Source organism: Pseudorca crassidens, chromosome 3 (assembly GCF_039906515.1).
Source record: "Pseudorca crassidens isolate mPseCra1 chromosome 3, mPseCra1.hap1, whole genome shotgun sequence".
NCBI classification, from domain to species: domain Eukaryota; kingdom Metazoa; phylum Chordata; class Mammalia; order Artiodactyla; family Delphinidae; genus Pseudorca; species Pseudorca crassidens.
The window spans coordinates 139,210,875-139,233,653 of NC_090298.1; the positions used below are offsets into that span (position 1 = coordinate 139,210,875).

The 22,779-nt window shown below is 42.6% G+C and overlaps 2 protein-coding genes across 2 annotated transcripts; one reads left to right on the plus strand and one right to left on the minus strand.

Annotated features, from left to right (window-relative positions):
• Positions 1–8,327: 8,327 nt before the first annotated feature.
• On the minus strand, positions 8,328–10,922 carry PROP1 (PROP paired-like homeobox 1). Its single transcript, XM_067730146.1, has 3 exons — positions 10,814–10,922; positions 9,399–9,631; positions 8,328–8,666 (listed from the first exon to the last, which is right to left on the minus strand). Exons 1-3 carry the CDS (start codon positions 10,920–10,922, stop codon positions 8,328–8,330), a joined length of 681 nt encoding a protein of 226 aa, XP_067586247.1.
• A 9,463-nt stretch (positions 10,923–20,385) lies between these two features.
• Positions 20,386–22,453, plus strand: LOC137221037 (olfactory receptor 1f45-like). The gene is given in 3 exon segments (XM_067730246.1): positions 20,386–20,395; positions 21,526–21,681; positions 21,684–22,453. Coding segments are annotated over 3 exon segments (936 nt in total).
• The last annotated feature ends 326 nt before the right edge of the window (positions 22,454–22,779 follow it).

The window sequence follows — 22,779 nt, forward strand, 5'->3', positions numbered from 1 at the left end:
GTGAGCCTGGGGGAAAGGAGGGAAAAGGGCAATTATAGAAAAGAATGAGGATGCAGGAAGGGAGAGAGAACCGTCTCTACAAGGTCTGAGGGCCAAGGGCCCAGATGAATGAATGTGCCTGGAAAACCTCTGACTTCCACTCTAAGGACAGGCAGGAGTTCAAGATTCAAGTTTCCTGGGCCTGGGACTAGACCCTGCTGTGTCTGATATTTGTGGGAATGGGGCAGGTTCTGCGGTCTGGAAAATGCAGGAGACGGTGTGCCCAGGACAACGTGCCCTGAAGGAGTGTACAAGCTCCAGAGGAAAATGGGATTTGAAGAGTCTAAAACAAAACAAAACAAAACAAAACAGCAAGGGGGAACTCGTGGTTTGCTTTTAGCCCTAAGGAAGAAAATCCATCCTTCACAGGTCCCTTCAAAAACAAGAGACTCAAAGGCCCTGCTCCTGCTCCTGCACTCCTCCCACTTCCCTTGCTTCTGTGTTTTGCCTCTGTGGTGAAAGGGGGACACCAGTACTTCCACCCCACTTCTCTTCAGAGTAACTGCTGCACCTGAGTGTATCTACCACCTCCTTTTTTTAAAAAAAAAAGTTAAACATGGTCCACAGGACTATGATACAACCAAACCTCTACTCTGGCTGACCCCACTGGGATCCTGCCCTGTCAATCTGAAGCCCAAGCACCAATTTTCATTCATTACCTCAGGCAAGTTGAATGTCTCAAGTTTAAGGGTGATAAAAATTAATTCCCGGGCTTCCCTGGTGGCGCAGTGGTTGGGAGTCCGCCTGCCGATGCAGGGGACATGGGTTCGTGCCCCGGTCCGGGAAGATCCCACATGTCGCGGAGCGGCTGGGCCCGTGAGCCATGGCCGCTGAGCCTGCGCGTCCGGAGCCTGTGCTCCGCAACGGGAGAGGCCACAACAGTGAGAGGCCCACGTACCGCAAAAAAATAAAAAAATTAAAAAAAAATAATTCCCACAACTGTAATTAGTGGGAGTTTGTGCAGGCAGCACCAAGCATTTCTGGGCACAGAGAGTGGGGATGGCTGCACCTTTAAGCCCATCCTCCACAGCCCCCCTGCAGTTCGTGAGCTCACATGCAGGCCCCCATGCAGTGTCTCAGTCTTAACTCTGGCCACTTCTCTCCTGTGAAAAAATCCCAGATCCTGGAAGCCAGCCTTGCCCCCACACCTGACCATGGTGCTGGGCCTGGGTCTCTGCCAGGATCTTGCAGTCAATACTACTGCTTTATCTATTCTGCAAGTAAGAAAAACAGCAGGTTTGAACCACTGAGGCTGTTATTATATTATGACTGTTTTTAACTTTAAATATACACCCTGCCAACTTCCAGAAGCAGCAGCCACCTCTTCAGTATGCTCTTGGGGATCAATTCCTGTCTGTTGGTATTTGGTCTTTAGGAATGATGTTCAGGCACCTGCAGCATCTGGTTAGGGGAGTGTCCCTTGGGCTTACAGTGGCATCAGAGGGAAATTTTCATTTTTCATACACTGAATTCCTGTAGGGAGGAAGAATTGCTGAAGTAGCCTTTTTGTTTTCTTTTGGTTTGGTTTGGTTAAAGAAGTGAGGAGTGTTCAACAAGGGATGGGTATATATAGATCACGTTAGTTACTTTCTCTTTTCCTGATTGGGCCAATGTTGGGTTGAATCCCTCTCAGACCCTCCTGGACCGGCCCAGAGGCATTCTCTCCTGACAGAGAACCATTGCCCCCATCTGGCACAGGACCTCCCTCTCAGACTTCTCACTTCCAATGTGGTCTTAGGAGGGCCGAAAAGAGTGTCTGGACGCCCTGCACAGCCTCCAAGGAAGAAGCAGCCTGGGAGGCTCCTTGAATTGAAGGCTTTGCAAAGGCGTGACTTCTGAATGTGCCCAGATCCCTACCCTGGACCAGGGAGAAGGTTCTGCTGCCAGGAGTGTTCTCTGGCTGGTGCGCTGCTGGAGACACCTAGCTTACCCAGGAAGATGTCAGGAAGTGCACTGCGATTAGATCTGCAGAGTCTACCGCGGGAGATCAGCAAACCAATGAAATACCTCTCCTGGGCGGCCAGCATATACTCAGAGATTCTGTGTCCAGAGTAGCTAGGTTTCAAGGCCAAGGGCTTCTGTGGGTGCCTGTCTTGTGCAGCGGCTGCCATGACCCTCACATTCCTCCTTTTCTGCAAGACTCTCTGCTCCCCACACAAAGGGGACAACGCCTGTAAGTGAGCTCAGAGAGGAGCTCAGCAGAGTGAGGACAAGTCTTTTGAAGTGGGGTGTTGGGGAATCTTCTTTCAGACACTTCTTTTCTTCCTCTGTCAGAGTCTGGGTTAACATGTCCTCTTCTATCTTGGTATGTCTCAATGTCTGACAGGAATTTCTTGGATTCGAGATGAATCTCCAGCTTTTGACTCTCACTTGGCACTAGGAAGATACCCAATAAATGTTTGCATGGAATTCTATAAGGATATTAGAATTCTAGCTTTGATAACTGAGAAGTCTAAGAAAAAAAGTAGAAATGTTTATAACAGCAAAGGGGGAGGTGGTAGTGGAAGTCTTGGGGACTAAGCAGTTTGCCCTACCACATTGCTGTTAGTAGCTTGGTCAGGAGTCAATTCTATCCTCTGCAGATGGGCAAGAGGACCTACTTCTTTGACCTTGGGGTTCATGTCCCTGAGATGGCAGAGTTTATATGGACAAGAAGTTGTCTCTACCCATGTTCCCCTTCACCTCCCTCACCTGACCAGGCTTAGGCTCCAAGCCTGAGTTTCTGAGGTGCCCATGGCTTCCTTACCCTGAGTGCATATGAGCCCATCTCACTCTAGAAAATGCCAGAATTTCCCAGAGGTGTTCTAGCTTCTAGTTGAGATACCCTATACCAGCTCCTCAGGTTTTATTTGCTGGTACAGAGATGCCAGGGCTCAGATGGACCCAGAAGTCAGCAAACAAATTGATAAGGGCACATTTTGAGCACCCTGAATTTCAAAGCCTTAGGCCATGTGGCTTCCTAGGCTTATCCAGACACTGAAGCCCCCAAAGACCCACACTCACATGCTAACACAGACACAAACACACACACACACCTTCAATGAGTCACCCTGTGGGGCTGACGCCTACCTTATTCCATCTTGGGCTTCTTAGCTGTGTTAGCAGAGTTGTAAAGGACCTCCTAGGCTTTCAGATGCCTAGTATTAAGAGAGTTGAATCTGAGGAGCATGTCATAGGGAGTGGAGGAAGGACCTCCTGGAGCAGGAAACTGGAAAACTCTGAAGCTTAATTGACCAAATTCAAAGAACACTGAGTCTCCGAGCTGCTCTTGTTACTGGGACTTTGGGTTCAGCTTTTGTTTCTATCGTGGAAAAGAGTGAGCATTTTAATTCCAGGAGAATTTGGAAAAACCTGGAAAATAGCAGGAGGATTCGTTTGGAGGAACCCCTGGGGGGGAAAACCCACCCAGTACTGTCTTAGAGCCTGACACTGGGTCCCCTACTCTGGACCCAGCACTTTGAAGGCCCTCTCTGGTCCTCATCTAGCCGCTCCTGTCTCTACCAGGTGAGAATCTTTCAGGGTCCAGGGCGCTTGCCACCTGGATCTGCAGCTCCTTCCCCCGCTTAAGTCTAATACCTAGGTCCCCTGTACCGCTATTCCCTGCCCTAATGGCACTGATCTCGCTTCCTGTGTCTGCAAGACATTCCCAGGTTTCATCCTCCGAAAGGCAGCTGAGTCAAAGAGGAAATTATTGAGCTGAAGGGGGCACTGTTTGCGCAGGTGGACAGTTCAGACAGCGCCTAGATGTGCAGTCTGGGAACGAGTGAACAGAAGTCTCTGGTATAGTAGGGAGCGGACGCCAGTCAGGCAGTGGGCCGGGGTCTTCACGTGTTCTCCCGCCAATCTCGGGAGCCAGGAGCCCCCGGTATGGATGCCCGGAGACCCTTAAGGCCGAGAGCTCAGAACCTAGAGAACTTGTCCTGCGACCGTGAAGGGACCAGGTGTCGTTTGCATTGGGCAGACATCCCGAGGGCTGGAGAAGAGCCAGACCCCGGGACCGAGAAGTGTCTGAAGCACTTAGAAACGCGTTGCTCGAGCTCCCGGGAAGGTAAGGCTGGTAGAGCTAGAAGCGGCCCAGACCTCGAGTCCCCAGGTGTCTGGGAGGGGTTTCTCACAGGAGCTGAATGTTTTAACTCCTCCGCTTTCTTAGGTCTGGTTGTTTTCATTGCGACGAGCATGCCCCGCCCATTCCCAGCCCAGACCAGTAAGGTCTCCGGGACCGCACCTCCCAGCCTTCTAGGAGCGCCCGAAAACTCCGTGGTTCAGCCCCGCGGTCTTCAGTAGCTTGCAGGAGCGCCCTAATTGTTTCCAAAGTCGCCTGGAGCAGTGCGCCCCGCTACGCCACCCCAGAGCTCCTGCCCCTTACGCCCTGCGCACTCATTTCGGACTCCAAGTCATTTCGTTTTCTGAACTCGGATTTGGACCCTGCTGGGAATGGATCTCCCTGAAAAACCAGGGATTTAGATTTCCCAACGCAAAGAATTCGTGACTTCTTTACCCTCACTTGGCTGCATTTCCCCTTTGGTTGGCGGGTATGAGTGAAGGGATATTGCTGCCTCAAAGGCAGTTATTTTTCTTTTTCAACCCCATTCGGGGCAAAGATTCCAATCTTCTGCCAGTTTGAACTGTAAGGGTATCTCTAATCCCTAGAAGGAAGGACAGGGGAACCCAAAGAGTCGAGGTACGCCTTGCCCTGCCTCTTGGGCTTTCTAAGACCCGCAGGGACGCTGAGATGCCTTGTTAACCTCAGCGGTCTCAACCCCTCAGTTCAGTCGTTGGCACTATAGGCACCAGGACCCGTGCAGGCTGACAGCGAGAGGGGGGCCAGTAGTGCGGAAACACCCTCTGCCTTCCTTCCTTCACTCGCACCCCTTCCTCCTCCGTAGTGGGTCCGCAGGCCGAGCAGCAGGACAGGAGGCTGAGAAGGGCTAAGAAGACTGGAGTGAAGGGCACAGAGAACTTGACCTCACATGTGCCAGCTCACCACCAGGTGTGATGAGGCCAAGGGGTACCCCAGGTGTGTGCCGCTGCCTGCGTGATCCTAAAAAGCTAGTGGGAGAACCAACCCTCAAATAGAGAACCAAGAATAGATTTTTAAACCTCACACAAATTACTTTGATATATGATAAACGTAGCAATTTGATTCAATGAATAAGGTAGTTTATTTAATGAATAGAGCTGGTATATTTTACTATTGGTTTAGAAGAGACTCAGTCCCTTGATTCTCAATTTTATTTTTAAAAAGGAAAAAATAGTGTATGTGTTACTGAGTCCAAACTTTCTCTGCTTGCCACATAACAGGCAAATAAATCAGGAGACGAGGTGTTGAGCCAAGGAATGGTAACTTTATTTGGAAAGCAGGTTTCTGAGAAGATGGCAGACTAATGTCCTAGAGTAACATCTTATCAGGGTCTGGATGCTAGCTTTTTTTATAGAACAGAGAGAGGGTAGAGGTGAGGAAGTAAAGTAAAAGGCCATAAGTCTTGCAAAATATCTCCTGGTTTTTGGCCATCCACAGGGAGGGGCTGTGTTAATTTCTTCTTTTCTGCAGCCATTCACAGTTGGGCAGGGTCAGGGTGTTTCCCTGTGAGCTGAACAAAGGCACTTTAGTTTAATATTCAGGCAGAGGGGCAGGGTTCCCCGAGGGAGGCCATTACATATGCCGATAGCTATAGACAACAGCCTTTTAGTGATTATAGTAACAAAAAGTAATGGAGAGCAAAGGTTAAAGTAAAAGAAACAGATCCAACATGGGGTCAGATTTTGTTCTTCCCTGTTCTATGTGTATGCCTGTATTTTTCTATGAGCATAATAAGTTGTGGACAGATACACACTACTAATGTTGTTTATCTCATGTTGAGGTGAATTTGCTTAACATGGGGTTTTGTGATTAATCCAGGTTAATATGTATAAATATATATTCATGTATAATATATATTCATCTATATATGTCTTATATGTATACGAATCTTTTGGGTTGACTGTTACAAAGACACTATATAACTTTTGTAATTTATAAAACTCTTATTAAGATTTGTTTCATAAAAAAATACCAAGATGTTTCCTGAGGAACATAAGAGAAATCTGGAAAAAAATAACAAGCTACACTGATATCAGACTAGAGAAGCTAATTGGTGGGAAAGAATTAGGAATCTACAACTGTCCCATATGAGATCTTAGTGTGGAAAAATGTTGTTACAAATCAATGCTAGACTGTTAAATAAATTATATTAGAAAAACCAGCTAGCTGATTGAGGGGAAATTGGATGACTAATTTACTGCACAAACTAAAATAAATTTAAGATGATTCATGGCATAATATTTTGATCCAAATAATGAGGAAAACATGGGTGAAGCCAGTAAAATTAAGGGGAGATTTCTCACTTGGGGTTCCTCAAGCACTAATAAGAGATGACTAGATCAATACACAACTCAGAAAAGCAATGCAGAGGAGAAAAAAATGTAATAAACATGTAATAAACATGTAATAAACATGAAACTTTTAAACTTTCACTAGCAATCGAGTAAATGAAAACTGAAAAAATAACCAACTAGGAGACATCACTCAGTTAAAAAATTGTCCAAAATGATCAATGTCGATAAGGATGTGCTGAAACTGACACTGACATTTTGGGAGGCATGCAAACCAGTATTATCTTTCAGGAAGGCAGTCTGGCACAAGGGGATAATTATATGGAAATATAATTGTGCATCACAGAGGTTTCAATTCCAGACTTTTAAAATATAATACATACAAAAAACTGCAAATAAAATCCCTAGAGGCTTGTTTACTCAGAATTCTATGTATCTGCTCATAAGTGAGGTAGACCTACATATAAATAAGTAAATAATGAGTAAAATAAGTACATTATAAGAAATATGGTATATAAATGGCAAACCAACTAGGCCACAGCATGTTTCTGTTAGGAGAGCTCAGACTAAGGCACTTCACAGCAGGTTCTTTCCTGGGAATGACCTCTTATGAACCTCAAGACTCACGGATTGCTCTTGGAAATGTTTGCATTTAATCAAAATATTTCTTCTCTATCACAAACTGAAACTGAGCCCCTCTAAAATTTAGTTCCCTTTGTGAGTTTATGATTAAGCTCTCTACTCAAAACTTTATTCCCTTGTTTGCCTCTTCTGACCTCAATCATGTGTTAACTGAACACTAATCAAACAGAATCAGATGACTAAAATTGCTATTGTCTATAACATCATTAATGTACTAAAATTGCTGTTGTAGATATCATCATTAACACACAAACTCAGGATGTTTCTCCAGAGCAGGATGAGCTCACAGATCCCCCAGGTGGCTAGAGAATTGTAAACTGGAAACATCCTGACTTCTACAACTGTGCTTAAGAGATGTCACAAGAGGATGATTAATTCCAACTTCTTTAAAAACACTCCCAACTCAAAGGCCAGGTTGGAGCAGATCTGAGGCTTGTCTCCCACTCCCTTGCTTGGCGCCCTGCAATAAACCCTTACTTTACTGCAAACATCGGCTGTCAGAGTTTGGCTTTCTGTGCTGCAGTCACAGGAGCCCTTGCTCAATAACAAAACCACATGCAAGTGACTTAAAAGTTATATTGAAGGTAACATTGAAGACTCTTACAGGCTTAGCAAATCAGGTATTATTTATTTATTGCTTATAAGACACTGGAGAGCTAATATTTGATGATCAGATTTACAAAGCCTGTTGGAAATGGGAAAGGCTGGAGCTAAGGGAACCAAGGAGGAGAATTAATCAGAAAACGTGAGGCCAGAAAAAGCAAAGTGTCTGCTGGAACAGAAAGGAGAGGAATAAATTCAAGAGCTATTTCCAAGATAGAGTAAACAAAACTTAATGATGGATTCAGATGGTGGTGATGGCGAAGGGTTGTATAGGTAGACTTTAAATAAAAAGCCTTATTGAAATCAGCTAGAAACAATGGGGTGAAGGTCCTCAACTGTGATCTCAATGAGTGAAGTCCCAAAAGTTCTATCCCCTTCAACCATTTCCATCCACCAGCAGCAACCACTGCTTCCCTCAATGCCACTTTTCCACCAGTCACCTCCACTGGGGCTTTTTACCTATATCTTCCAGTAGTTTCACCTCCTTAAATTCACTCAGTTAATCAGCACAGTGAGCCTTCATCATGAGCTCCCATTTTAACATTCCCAGTCTCTGAGCTGTCCCTCACCATATTTCTACTTCACCCTTAGAAGGAAAGGAAACCACCCAGTTTTCTCTGTTTTGTGAGGGCCACAGGCTGGGAAATTACCTTATCAGTACTTGTTTAACTTTAGTTCCAGGACTTTGGTGGCTCAAGGCTGAGGGGAAGCATGGGTGGGGGTGGAGGGCAGGGCAGATGACCAGCAGGAGTTGGGTGCAGGGTGGGGTACCAGTCTTCAGACTGGTGGGGTCGAGCAAAGGAACCACCACTAGAGGGCTGAGAGGGAAGGGCATGGTTGTAGGGGTGAGGGAAGCAGGTCATTGAGGGAGGTGGTGTTGGGTAGGAGTAGGGGCAAGCAGGGCGCTCAGGCAAGAAACCGGAGAAGGTGGCAGGAGACAGATGGGCCAGTGGTTGGAGCAGTGACCTCTCTTGTTTCCTCTGTTTAGCTCTGCGGTTCTGGAACCAGACCTGAGGAGGGAGAATAGCCACATCAGAGCCTCTCTCTCAAATAGGTGGCATTGTCATATGCGGCTACAGACGTATAGGGCATAAGACTCCCCCACATCCCCAGAGGAAGTAAAGCTCTTGCAGAAGGCATAGTTGAACCAAGACTAGTGACAAAGCAAGACCCACACCATTCCCCCATTCCATGTCTAAATTTGCCCTGCTACAACTTTGGGTGAGTAAGAAATGTCAACTTGTAAAAAGAAAGAGATAAGCATGACACAGTGGCATTTCACCTCCACAGAGAATGGGAAATTTCCGCTAGGGTTATTAGAGACTAAGACTATGGATGAGTTTAATTGTTACAGACCAGGTTAGATTTAGGGTACAGTTTATTCTTAAGATTAACTAACTCTATGGTTAGAATTGAGCATCAGGTTGAGTTTCAAGGCCATGGTTAGGGACAAGGTTGCATACGTGTGTGAATGGTTAGGATTGAATTTCTGTTGGAGTTCACATCACCGTTAAGGTTGGGGTTTGATATTGAAATTCAAGTTAGATTAGGTTAGCTCCAAGGTTAAACTCAAGTGACATTCCTGATGTAGATGAGGTTATGCTGACTCTTGGGTAAGACTCTGTTCTGGTGAACATTTGGGTTAGGGTTATAGTGCCCTGAGAATTTATGCCCCAGTAGTTGCCAATCACCGAATCTGCATTTCTTCAGGGGATGGTAGGGGGAGGATCCTGGGCCATCACCTGGATTCTGGCCTCGCTGAGGCCTGTGTCCCGGGCGAGGCCTTCTCGGGCCCAAATGTCAGGGTACTGGTCCCTCCCAAAAGCTGACTCCAGCTGTTCCAAGTGCGCTGGACTGAAGGTGGTGCGGTGGCGGCGCCGGGAGTGTGGGCGACCCCTCTGTTCTCCTTGCGAGCAAAGACTTGGTCTCCCCACTCTTACACCAGAGAGGTTCCTGTAGGGCTGAGTGCTCATGTCTGAGAAGGAGGGGGGAGGGAGAGTTTGCTGCCGCATGGACCACCCATCCATCCCAGACCACATATGCTGGAACCCCCAGATTCTACTAGGACCCAGTGTGTTGCTCATACACTCTGCCCTGACCAGAAATTCTTCAGATTTCAGAATTAGCTGAATCCAGCTCAGCCTTGGCCCTGCTTCACTTCTGAGTCCCCTAACCCATGCTGCCCTCTCGACATGAAGTCCGCCCCTCAGACTCACTTGTCCTGAGCACTCACGCTCCCCCTGCCTCACTTCTGCACCTTGTGCCCACTACCTATTACACACCCCCGGATGCATCCCCATGTAAGGCATGCCCCTCCATAGCCTTTCACCTCTCTCAGCACACATACCACCTTCTTGGGTCTCACCCTGTGGATCTCCTATTCACTCTGACAACCTAACAAACTGCCCAGGTCTCTGTCTAAGACCCCTATTAGTTGCTCCCTGCTCTCATGGTTCACATGCAACTTAAACCTTTATATTGTTCCCATTGTCCTATTCCCTCCACCTGGGAAGATGAAACATTCCTCACTCTTCTATTCAGACACACCCTCCTCACACATACATTTCATCTTCTCCCCTATCCCAGTCCTGGCCTGGCCACCAGGCTGCAGGAACCTGAGCTCGTGGGAAAGGCTTGCCTCTTCTCCCTACAGGCTCACTAAGCCCCCACACTAATTAGTCTGAGAGCCAGCTAGGGAATAGAGAACAGGAGCAAAAGGAAACACCTGGGAGGCACACACAGAGAAAAGATATCTGGAGGATCCCATCCCCATGGGGACCCAGTGAGTAGTCCCTACCCAGTGCTCACTGCCCACCTTAGCCCCCTGCTCTCCTCGGATCCAAAGCCCTGGACCCTCCAAATCTCTTCCTTGGAGAAAACAGTGCAGTGGGCAAACTGAGGTCAGGAGTGAGGAGACAGATTTCAGCTCTGCCTCTGCCCCTTCCTCATCAGTCAGGGCCTCAGTGTGCCACTCTGTAAAGCAAAGGAGTTGTATCACCCCATGTATTCTAAGACTCCCTTGTTTTAAACATTCTAGGATTCTGTTTTTTTATTTCTCCTCTTCACTCTCCTCGTGGCGAACCATTGGCCCATGGAGCCTGGGCATGGAGAATGCACACCTGCTGCTTCCTCAGGACCACCCCAGAGATTCACTCACCCACCGTGGAGGTCGAAGTCCCAACGGCTGCGTAGCCCTCGGGCCAGAGACTGCTGCAAACTCGCCCCTTCTTTTGTTTACCCTGCTCACTCTTCCCTTCTGCATCCATGGCTCACAACAAAGACCAAATACAGCCCAGTCTCGTGTCCCTGAGTCTCTGATTTTGGATCAGTCTTTCTCTGGTTCTGTTCCCCTCTATGCCTTGTATATCACTGTTTTCCCCCTGTCTATACCTCTCTCTGAATCTCTCTCCCTGTGTAGCTATAGATAGAACTTTTTCCCCCCTCTCTCCTTTTTTCTAACTTTTATTTCTATTTCTAATTCCCCATTCCTTTGCTTATCATCTCATTCTGCCTTGTCCTCACCCTGTTTCTCTTAGTCTCCACTTTTCTCCCCCTGCCCCTTCTCTCTGGGATGCTGTTCTCTCCGTTTGCTCTCAGCTGCCTACTTTCCCAGCTTGCAATCCCACACTAACTCTTTCTCCCTGAGCCTTGGAGGAGTGACCTGTTCCTCACCACTGTGGGCCCATCCAATCATTGCCTGGTCACCAGAGCCCTCATCATCAGGGGAGGATCACAAGCCGGATGAAGGAAGGTGCTCTGTTGGAGGGTCCAGGGACTGGGGCCAAGAGCTCATATTCCCAGAGGACCAAATTCTTTTGTCCTGTTAAATCGCCTCCTGGGAGCAGGCAGGGGAAGGAAGAGAAAATACATTCCTCTTGAGACCCCTCCTCAGAACCTCATCATGAGAGGAGAAGGAGAGGGTGTGCAAATGGAGACCAGGAGTAGGGCCTGCCTCGTGTCTCGGTATGTGGGTGATTCCCAAAAACTTCTTTCCAGGAAACTAAAAAACTAAAAAACACAAGTACATTCTGGCCCCTCATAGATATCCTGATTCTCAGAATACACTGGACACCCCGTCAGGACAACCTGAACCATAGGATGAGTCTCCTGGACACCACAGTTCTCAAGTACTTTCTGCTTTCCTCTCCGAAATGTCACCTTCTCATTCACCCAGAATCCCCCAGGACTCCATGACCTTCCAAGGTCACCCAGCTATTCAGAGAGCACTTACCTCAAGAGCATCTGTATTCCAGGTGCATCCTGATCTCCCTGGACCTCAGGACTCTGCAGAAGACTGAGATTCCCATGACATCCTGACCACCTGATTCTTCAAGGAAACCCTGACATACCCAGCATCCTTGAGCAGTCAGGACACTTGATACATGCAGTACTCTGCTTCTTGAGATTACTTAGATCTAAGAAGTACATTCTGACATCCTTGGGACATCCTGACTCTTTAAAGACAGCACAATACCCTAGCACTCTAGGGTCCTTTAGGACACACTGAAACCTAGAGCATTCAACCTCAACTAGGAGATTATCCCTGTCCCCCGCCATGAAGTTCTGAAATGTCAGAATAGACTGAATCAATGAGGGCACCCTAATCCCCTTGGAACACATTGTACTCATAAGACTGTCTGATCCCCAAGGTTATGATAATCCTTCACACACATCCTTTAAAAGAACAATTTAAGACAGAAAAACATGGTAATCTTCCAGGATCCTGAGGAAAGCCATGGATCAGAAGTATAAGTAACACATGAGAGCTTGTTAGAAATGCAAAATTTGAGGCCCCACTTCAGTCCTACTGAATCAGCATATTCACTGTAACAAGATCCCAAAGAAAACTGACTGTACACTTGTCTTCATCAGCTCTGGCTGCCATAACAAAATACCAAAGGCAAGGTGGCTAAAACAACAGATATCTATTTCTCACAGTTCAGCAGGCTGAGAAGTCCATGATTAAGATGTCAGTTGATTCAGTTTCTGAGAGCCTTTTCCTGGGTTAGACAGCCACCTTCTGTGTCTTCACAAGACAGAAAGAGAACTCAGTCCTGGTCTCTTTTCTATTCTTATAAAGACACTACTCTCATCTTGGGGCCTCACCCTCATGATCTCACTTAACCCTAATCACCTCCCAAAGGCCCCACCTCCAAATATCATTGCATCACATTGAGGTTAGGACTCAACATATGAAGTGGTAGGGAGACACAAACATTCAGGTCATAACAACATAAAAGTCGAGAAGCACTGATTCAAATGCCAACCCCTCTCCCCCTACCCCAGGGTATACTATGACCTCCTAGAGAAACCCGAGCTGCATGACAGCTCTGCCTCCCAAGATTCAAGTAGTCAACTTGGATCCACAAGCACACACTTAATTCCAATACTCTTGCTGCCTGAAAATAGCCTAATCCTATAAGGGAACTCTGACCAGCCATCCAAAACAGCCTGATGATCCCAGGACACTCTGATATTACAAAGAAACTCTGACCTACAACCCTGCTCCCCAAGACATTGAGACACTACAGGTTTGACTTGACATCCCAAGATACCATTATTTCCTAGGAGGCTGGGGAGGAGTTTGTTTTCCAGGGCATCCTGATTCCCACTCCCAACCCTGACCTCCAAGGAAGGCTGATACCCAGGGTTCTCTCACCCTACAAGAGTCAGGATGGTGTGGTGGGGAAGAATACAGGTTCTGAAGCCAGGCTGCCCTGGGTTCAAATATCAGCTATACCACTTACTAACTATATGAAACCGGGCTCATTACTTTTTATCTGCTCCTCAGCTTTATCATCAAGGGATAATAATAGTCAATTCTCTTTATATAAGTAGTTTTGTTCCATAAAGTCACGATAAACACTGAATTAGTGAATACTGAACCGCATGCTGCAGAGAGGTTGGGCCCATGAGCCATGGCCGCTGAGTCTGTGCGTCCTGAGCCTGTGCTCCGCAACGGGAGAGGCCACAACAGTGAGAGGTCCGCATACCGCAAAAAAAAAAAAAAAAAAAAAAATCTTTGGGAACTTGGATTACATAAATATGTCTTAGCTATGACACCAAAAGACCTTATATAAATGAACAAACAGGTAAATTGAACATCAAAGTTAAGAACTTCTGCTCTTCAAAATACACTGATAATGAATTAAAAGACAAGTTACATACTGTAAGAAAATATTTGCAAATCATATATCTAATAAGAACATTTATCTGCTAATTCATATACCTGATAAATGATAACTATGCCCAATATACAAATTCAAGAATGTAAAGACAAACAATGTAATTTTTTAAAATGCAAAAAATTTGAACAGACAATTCACCAAGAAATATATGCAATACAGCCACCTTGGAAAAGAGTTTGGCAGTTTCTTAAAAATGTTAATTTCTTAAAATGATCCAGACTTTCCTCTTCTAGCTAATTAATCCAAGAGAAGAAAAAGCATTGATCCATACCAAGTCTTGTAGTTGAATGTTGCTAGCAGCTTTATTTCTAAGAGACGACACAAGTCTTCATAGACAGGAGCTTGTATGAGCAGTTGTGGTATAGCCGTGAAATGGAATATTACCAGCAATAAAAAGGAATAAACTACAGCTACAGCATGGATGAATCTCAAAACAATTATGCTAAATTAAAGAAGCCAGACAAAAGTGTACATGTTATTTCATTTCTGCAAAACCCAAGAACAAAAGTTGGCAAAGCACAGCCTATAAGCAAAATCCAGCCCTCTGCCTTGTTTTTTCTTTTTTTTAACAAGTTCTTTGGAACATAGCCATCATCATTCTTTTCATATCTATGGCTGCTCTCCTTCTACAATGGGAGAGGTGACATTGCAACATCTTAGAGTACTCAGTAACTGGCATTTTACAGTAAAAATTTGCTGACTCTTGCTTTAGTGTACGTGTTTAAGTACATAGAAAATACAATGGAATCTACAGAAACATTCCTAGAATTAATAAGCTAATTTCAGAGTACAAGGTAAATACGCAAAATCAACTCTGTTTCTATATGTTAGCAATAAAAGATTAGAATTTAATCCTCCCCAAATTAATCAACAGATTCAATACAACCCAATCAAAATCTTAACAATTTTAAAGAAATCAACAAGCTGATTTAAAGGTTTATAATGAAAAGCAAAGGACCTAAAATAACATAAAACCTTGAAAATGAAGATCAAGTTCAGATCACTTACATTATTGATTTCAACATTTAACAGAAAGATTCAATAATCATGACAGTATGGTATTGGCGTTAGAAAAACATAGAAATGAATGGAACACACAGAAACTCCAGAAATAGAATTGAATTTCAACAAAGGTGCAAGTATAATTCAATATGGAAACAGAAATCTTTTTAGCAGGTGATGCTGGAACAGCTGGTTATCAGTATAATAAAAACTAACTCTATTTTTTACCTCACATCATATTCACTCACGGAAATGAATCAGAGTTAAAGACAAAATTCTATTAAACTACTGGAAGAAAACATGGTACAAAATATTTGTTACACTGACTTAGGCAAAGATTTCATGAATAGGACATAAAAAGCATAACTTTAAGGGGAAAGAGTGATAAGATGAACATTAAAATTAATTTTTTTCCCTTCATAAGGCATAAGAAAATTAAAAGCAAACCAGAAACTGGGAGAAAATATTTGCAAAATTTACAATTGAGTCCAGAAAGAAAACAAACTTACAACTGAAAAATGAGAAGAAAAACAACTCAATAAAAATCCGCAAACAACCCATTAAAAATGGGGAAAATATATCAACATAACTTCACAAAAGAAGATATATGAATAGGTGGTAAGTATAATATGCTCAACATCACTAGTTAACAGGAAAATGCAAATTAAAGCCACAATGACATATTATTATACATTCAGTAGAATAGTTTATGTTAAAAAGACTAACAATACCCAGTGTTGATAAGGATGTGTAACAATTAAAACTCTCAAATATTGCTGATAGGAATGCAAACTGTACAGCTTTTTTTTGCAAAAACAGTATTGCAGTATCTTATAAAGTTAAAACATTTACCATAAAACCCAGTAATCACATTCCAAGAAAAATGAAAACATATGGCCACACACAAACTTCTACAGAAATGTACATGGTGGTATTATATACACATTGTATACCTATATAGAGCTATGCATACATATTTATACATAATAGTTCTAAACTGGAAACAAACCAATTTCCTCAACTGTTGAATGGTTATAAAAATTGTGGATCTCCTTGCTATGGAATATACTTCACAGGAATGAAAAGGAACACAATGTTAATAAATGCAACAAATTTGTGATACATTGACAACATGGATTAATCTCAAAAGCATTATGCTAAGTGAAAGAATTCAAACACAAAAGACCACATACTGTATGATTCCATTTATATTAAATTCTAGGAAACACAAAAGTGTAGTGGAAGAAAGCAGATCAGTGATTACCTGATCATGGGAGGGTGCTAACTACAAAGGGAAACAAGAAAACTTTTTAGGGTGATATAACTGTTGTGTTTCTTATTGTGGTAGTGGTTACATGACAACATGATTTTAAAATTCATTGAAGTGTAACTTAAATGGGTAATGTTTATTATCTATCAATTATAACTCAACCCCCCCCAAAATTAATTTCACAATATGGGAAGAAAAGAGACATAAAAATTAAGCAAATGAAAAAAAATGCAATTATTTTTTAAAAATAGGCAATTATTAACTTCAGGAACATTCAAAAGTTGTGCAAGGAAAAACAAAAAAGATTAGTACACTGACAGTGTATAACAGAGTCAGAAAGTCAATAATAGATATTGACATACCTCCAAATTGTGATGTACCTATAATTGGAGCATTTGAGGAAGAGGAAAAGGGATGGTGAAGTGGTATTAACTCATCATCTGTCAAAATGGGAAGACAGTGTATTGTAAATCAATGAACAAAAATAGCATTATAAGCATATTATTTAGAAACATATAAAAGTATATTGGGAAGTTGGATCATGGAGTGGAAAGATAGGAACTACCTTTCTCATTTAAAGACGTTTAACTTTTAAAGCTATGCTAATATATTTATTTGACTAAAATAATTTTAAAATAAAAATTATTGATTAAATACTTGACTTATTCAGTTTTTATATTCCTTTATTATTAATAAGAGCATTTAAGGCTATTTTCGCGTAGATTTTTATATTTTTTCCTCTAATTTATGATGATTTGGTTTTTGTTTTGTTTTGTTTTGTTTTTGGCGTAATGTAGGACTATTTGCCATGCCCCAAGGCAATACTTTCCATTGAAATCTCCTCATGGGTTCCTTAAAATTTAAGGAAGGCAAGCTAAAAGCAAAATGTTTTCTATTTTCAGGAAACAAAGGAATAGTGAAAAAACAATCTTTTAAATCTATAACTAAAAGATGATAATTGTGTGGTATGACTGTTGGAGAGGGTAGGCCTGGTTGAAGAGTTCCCATTATTAGCATAGTTTTATTGACAGCTCTTAGATCCTGTAATAACCTATGTTTTTCAGATTTTCTTTGTCTTTTTTTAATGGTGATTTTTTTTTTACATCTTTGTTGGAGTATAATTGCTTTACAACGGTGTGTTAGTTTCTGCTTTATAACAAAGTGAATCAGTAATACATATACATATGCTCCCGTATCTCTTCCCTCTTGTGTCTCCCTCCCTCCCACCCTCCCTATCCCACCCCTCCAGGCTGGTAAATGTTTTAACTTTCTGTAAGAGTTGCTCCACGTGTAGATGTATTTCTGGTGTATCTGTGGGGAGGAAGGTGATCTCCGCGTCTTACTCTTCTGCCATCTTCCCGTCCCTCTCTGCCATATTTTTAAATTAACTACTTGATCTACCAATTCTGGGAATTGTATATTAAAATCCATCATTAAGACAATCAACTTCTTTAAAAAATTTTTATAAACCTTGCCTAACCTATCTCTATTATGCATTGCTTACATTGCTATAGCAAACAGTTGCTACATTGTTTTGTTTGATTTCATAACTGTGATTAAGTTTTATGAATTTGTCCTTTGTTATAAAATATTCCTCTTTTGTGATTTATCCCTGTAGTTGACTTAATTATTGCTTTGTCTGTAATTAATCACGCCACCAATGTTCTCTAATTTTTGCACTTGCCTAAAACATCTTTGCCCAATTTCATATTTGTGTTCTTTCTTTTTTAAAAATTGGTTTTAAAACTCACTTTGTAAAAATTTTGCTATGTATATGCATACAAATAGAAACTTAAAAATACACACCCAAGTTCAATAGCCAACAGATATTATTTAGATGACCACATATATAGCCCACACCCAGTATTCCCTACCCCCGTCCACAGGCCAGCATTTCTAAGTGGTACCTCTGGTTTCCTATGTCAGGTACACAGCAACTATTACAGAGATTAATTGAGACAGAATTTAGGTTCTGTTCTTAGACATTACTTTCTTACTATAAATTGACAAACATTTTATTTGAAAGAAGAAAGAGTACAGAGTCCTAAAGACTTAAGGATTATACAAAAGGGAGTCCCTGTAGAATAAAGAATGGAGCTACCATGAATATCTGTGGTCCAATTTCACTGGCTTCACAATTTTTCTTCAGGTTAATTCTGAGCACAGAGCAACGGACCAAGTATATTTTGTCTGTGACATTGGCATGAGATGTACTTGATGCAATGGGAAGCAACAACTCTGAGCACTAAACTGATTTCCCCTCAGGCTGAGATATCTGTATCCAGAGAGGATAGAAACAAAGAACAGTTAGTAAGTGTGCCTTTAATGAGGAGCTGTGGGGAATCCACCTTAGAGGCACTTGTCTGGATCTAAGTGTTCTCCAGTGAGAAAAGCTTTCTTACTCCCCCACTAGCTGTGACTTTCTCGTGATTCAGGGTCAAGCAAGGAGCCAGTGGAGACAGGGATCCCATGATAGCGTCAAGCAAGGAGCCAGTGGAGACAGGGGTCCCATGATAGCGTCAAGCAAGGAGCCAATGGAGACAGGGGTCCCATGATAGCCTCTCACAGCAGCAGAGCAGCCAGGTAAGAAAATCTTGGAAAGCAGGTGAGGAAACAGATCTCCAACAAAGACAGATTCACACAGACAAAAACACATACATTTACATTTGGAGAAACACACACTAAATTCTTCAGCATCTCACCAAGTTCAAACGGGAAACATCACCTGGTTTAACATGTACAAGCCTTTCCTCTTTCAGGATGGACTGCCCATTACAGAATAGAGCAAGCATGTTTCCAAGGTGGAAATAGAAAATTAAGCAGTGGGAAAGGAAAGAGTTAACTAAGGGCAGCAGTGCTAAGATCAGTGATGGCAGGCTCTTCGAAATTCTGGCCAAAGCTCCAAGCCAAGAGCCACCCTCTTTCCTCACAAAAGAGACTCTTCTGTCAGACATTCAAGACCCTCCTATTCTGCCCTTAATCTCCACCGTTTTATTAGTTGCTTCCCTGTGTACCTTCATTCTGGTCTATGACCACATTACAGAAGTGTCTCAGAAGGAGGTTGCTTGGATGCTACATGGAACCCCACAGAGGGGGTCAGCTTGACCTGGGGTCCAGGCACTAAGCATCCTCAGTTTTAAGGTCCAGGAACACAAACACTCAATGCTGCAAAACATCAGATGTCTCAGAGACAGTCACAAACTAAAGAGACTTGCAAGGGAGTATGAAACCAGGCCCTCTTACCATATTGACTTGGGGGTTGGGGGCAACGTTGATTGTACTCCTGATAGGACTATCCCAGCAAACATTGACAAGAAGTGGCTAACCTTAATGCTGGCAGATCTCTCGACATAGAGTCTGGGTTATTTAGAGCCTGTAGACCTGTTTTTGCCTTTGCCAGTTCCCAGACAATAGGAAAACCCTACCACCATCCTGCTATACGACTTTCACCTTCTACTACCATCTCCATTACGGGAAATAGCTTATAATTAAGACCCGAATATCAATATCTACTCTTTGGAGCACAATGATAAAGTTGGCACAAATATTGTTTTGGTTTTTCCTTGATGCAACCTCTGTACCCCCCACTTCTACATTCTACATTCTTTCCCTGAAGTACCTTCTTTCAATAGCTCTGGGTACTGCCAACTACTGCCTTTCTACCTTTTAATTCTGTGATATAATTTATAGGAAAAATGGCTTCAGATCTCAGAATTTTCCATTGGTTTTACTAATTTAACTCTCAAAATGCTAGGATAATTTATAGTCACCATACTATATACATCCTGCAACCACTCTCCTAAAAGTATAGCCTGTGACATCCTTTATCTCAGTCAGTCAAGACATTTAACCTGTAAATCTCCTCCCCTGAAATGCCATCTCCTCTCCTCTTTACTATTTGAATACTGTGAATTCTTACAGATTCAAAATACTCTGACTCTTCCTGACTGCATTAATTCCTTAAGGCTGGGATTATCACTTGGATATGCCCCATGACTTTACTTTCTTTATGAATCTCATTTTCCTCTTTAAAAATAATACCGAATACCAGTGATCCTGTTTTGGCAAGCACAGGGAGAAAAGAAGTCTCTTCATAGAATCCAGTACATTGCAAACTCACTAGCATGCTTAGCTCATCCAAGCCAATATTTGTGAGCTACTGCAATGACATTTTGATGCTATCCAGTTACAAGGTTGAGGGAAAACTGCCAGGCAGATCCTTCAATGCCTAGAAGTAGTATAATCCTGAGAAAATAAGAGAGATCCAGAATGAATTTGAGTGAGTTGTATAAAGTTATTCTGGTAAAAGAACTTATGACTTTAAACAAATAGCTAAATCTCATTGCTTCATTCTTCCCTTCTGCTTAATGAAGCTTGTTATTTTTTAAATTTACATATTTTAAATCTGTAAGAAAGGTATGTAAAGCAGGAAGACACTGCCTGGCACTTGGTTATAGTCTCAATAAATGGTTGATAATTGAAACTTGGAAGTAAAACTAGGGAGGAATATAAAGAAAAGGGCATTTCAGCTGTTTCAAGACTATAAATGGTATACGTTCTTTCAATCTAATCTGTCATCACCTAATTTCTCTGAATTCCAGATTCTTCATCTCTGATTCTTCTTCTCAGGGTCCTCATTTATGAATGATGGATTACTGAAGTTCCCTGGTGGCCTAGTCGTTAGGATTCCAGGTTTTTACTGCTGTGACCCAGGTTCAATACCTGGCCGGGGAACTGAGATCTCACAAGCCATGTGAGGCGGCCAAAAAAAAAAAAATATATATATATATATATATATATATAAATGATATGGATTAAAAGAAATTGTGTATGTGAAAATAACTTGTATATACCAGATATTCATTAACTGTTAGTTAAGTATGAATTAAGCTGCATGAAATCAAAGATAATTAAACACAAAATAAAATTATAGAAATTAACCAGCTATTTATTTCATTAAAACTTGTTTCATAGAATTATTTAATGTGAATTAATTCTCAATGACAAAACAGTATCATTAAAAATTTGCTCAAATTATGACATTATCAATCTCATCTACTTTTATATTTGAAATGTTATTAATTAAGAAATAAATTTTGGATCTGGTACCATTAACAAATTGTAGGGCTTCCCTGGTGGTGCAGTGGTTGAGAGTCTGCCTGCCGATGCAGGGGACATGGGTTCATGCCCCGGTCCGGGAAGATCCCACATGTCGCAGAGTGGCTAGGCCTGTGAGCCATGGCCGCTGAGCCTGTGCGTCCGGAGCCTGTGCTCCGCAACGGAAGAGGCCACAACAGTGAGAGGTCCTCGTACTGCAAAAAAAAAAAAAATTGTAATCTCTAAACAATATATTGAGCCCAATTAAATAAATATTTCCTTTAACTTTTGACCACATTTTCTCCCCTGCAGAAATAGGCAGAAACAATCAGACTGGAGTCACAGAATTCATTCTCCTGGGACTCTCTGGGCAGTCAGAGCAGGAGGAGGTTCTCTTTGGGCTGTTCTTGTGGATGTACCTGGTCACCCTCATTGGGAACTTTCTCATTGTTTTGGCTATCAGCTGTGACATCTCCAAACACCTATGTACTTCTTCTTGGCCAGCCTCTCCTGTGTTAACATCTGCTTTTCATCAGTCACAATCCCCACGATGCTGGTGAATCACATACTGGGAAACAAGTCTATCTCCTACATGGAATGTATGACCCAGATCTACTTCTTCATCATTTTCATCAACATGGATGGGTTCCTCCTGAGTGTGATGGCCTATGATGATTATACTGTCATCTGTTGCCCACTCCACTACACCATGATCATGAAGCCCAAACTCTGTGTCCTTCTGGTGGCTGCATCTCAGGTCAGTACAAATCTGCATGCTCTCCTACACACTCTTTTCATGGTTCAACTCACATTTTGTTCCAACAATGCTGTGTATCACTTTTTCTGTGACCCTTATCTTATTCTAAAACTCTCTTGTTTGAATACCTTTATCAGTGACCTGATGGTATTCACTGTGGGTGAATTGGTATTTATGACACAATTTACATGTATCATCATTTCATATGATTACATCTTCTCTAATATACTGAAGTTGCCATCTGCCCATGGAATAAGGAAAAACTTGTCCCCGTGTGGATCCCATGTCACTGTGGTCTCTCACTTCTATGGGGCAATCCTGGGGGTCTATAAGCACCCTTCATCCTCCTACTCAGTACAAGATGTGTTGACTACTGTCATCTTCACAGTGGTGACTCCCCTCATCAATCCCTTCATCTGCAGCCTGAGAAATCATGACACAAAGGGAGCTTTAAGGAAACTAATTTCATATTCTATACTTTAAAAATTTTAGAATTGAGAGGACTCTTGGATAGCATACATTTTTTCATTTTACAAACCAAGAAACTGAGTCCCTATAGGTGTAAATTTACCTATGACTATTCCTCTAATTAATGATATGTTATCATGGTCATGCTTTTAAATATGAGGCTGATAGGTGCTCATAAGTCATAAAACCATTAGTTAGCTATAAAAAGGTGTGATTTTAAAACATTCATTTTAAAGACAACAAAAATTCAGGAAAAGACAGGATTGGGTCCAGCAACCCTATAAGACCGTGGCTACCATATGGTCTGAGAATTTCAGAAAACTTTAGAGCTGGCTCTCCTC

Excerpts from the sequence above, each read along its gene's own strand:
- PROP1 (XM_067730146.1), bottom strand. The coding sequence starts at position 10,922 with ATGGATGCAGAAGGGAAGAGTGAGCAGGGTAAACAAAAGAAGGGGCGA. Across the intron at positions 9,632-10,813 it reads GACTTCGACCTCCACGGTGG|ACATGAGCACTCAGCCCTAC; the intron begins GTGAGTGAATCT and ends CCTCCTTCTCAG. Across the intron at positions 8,667-9,398 it reads TCAGCGAGGCCAGAATCCAG|GTCTGGTTCCAGAACCGCAG; the intron begins GTGATGGCCCAG and ends CTCCCTCCTCAG.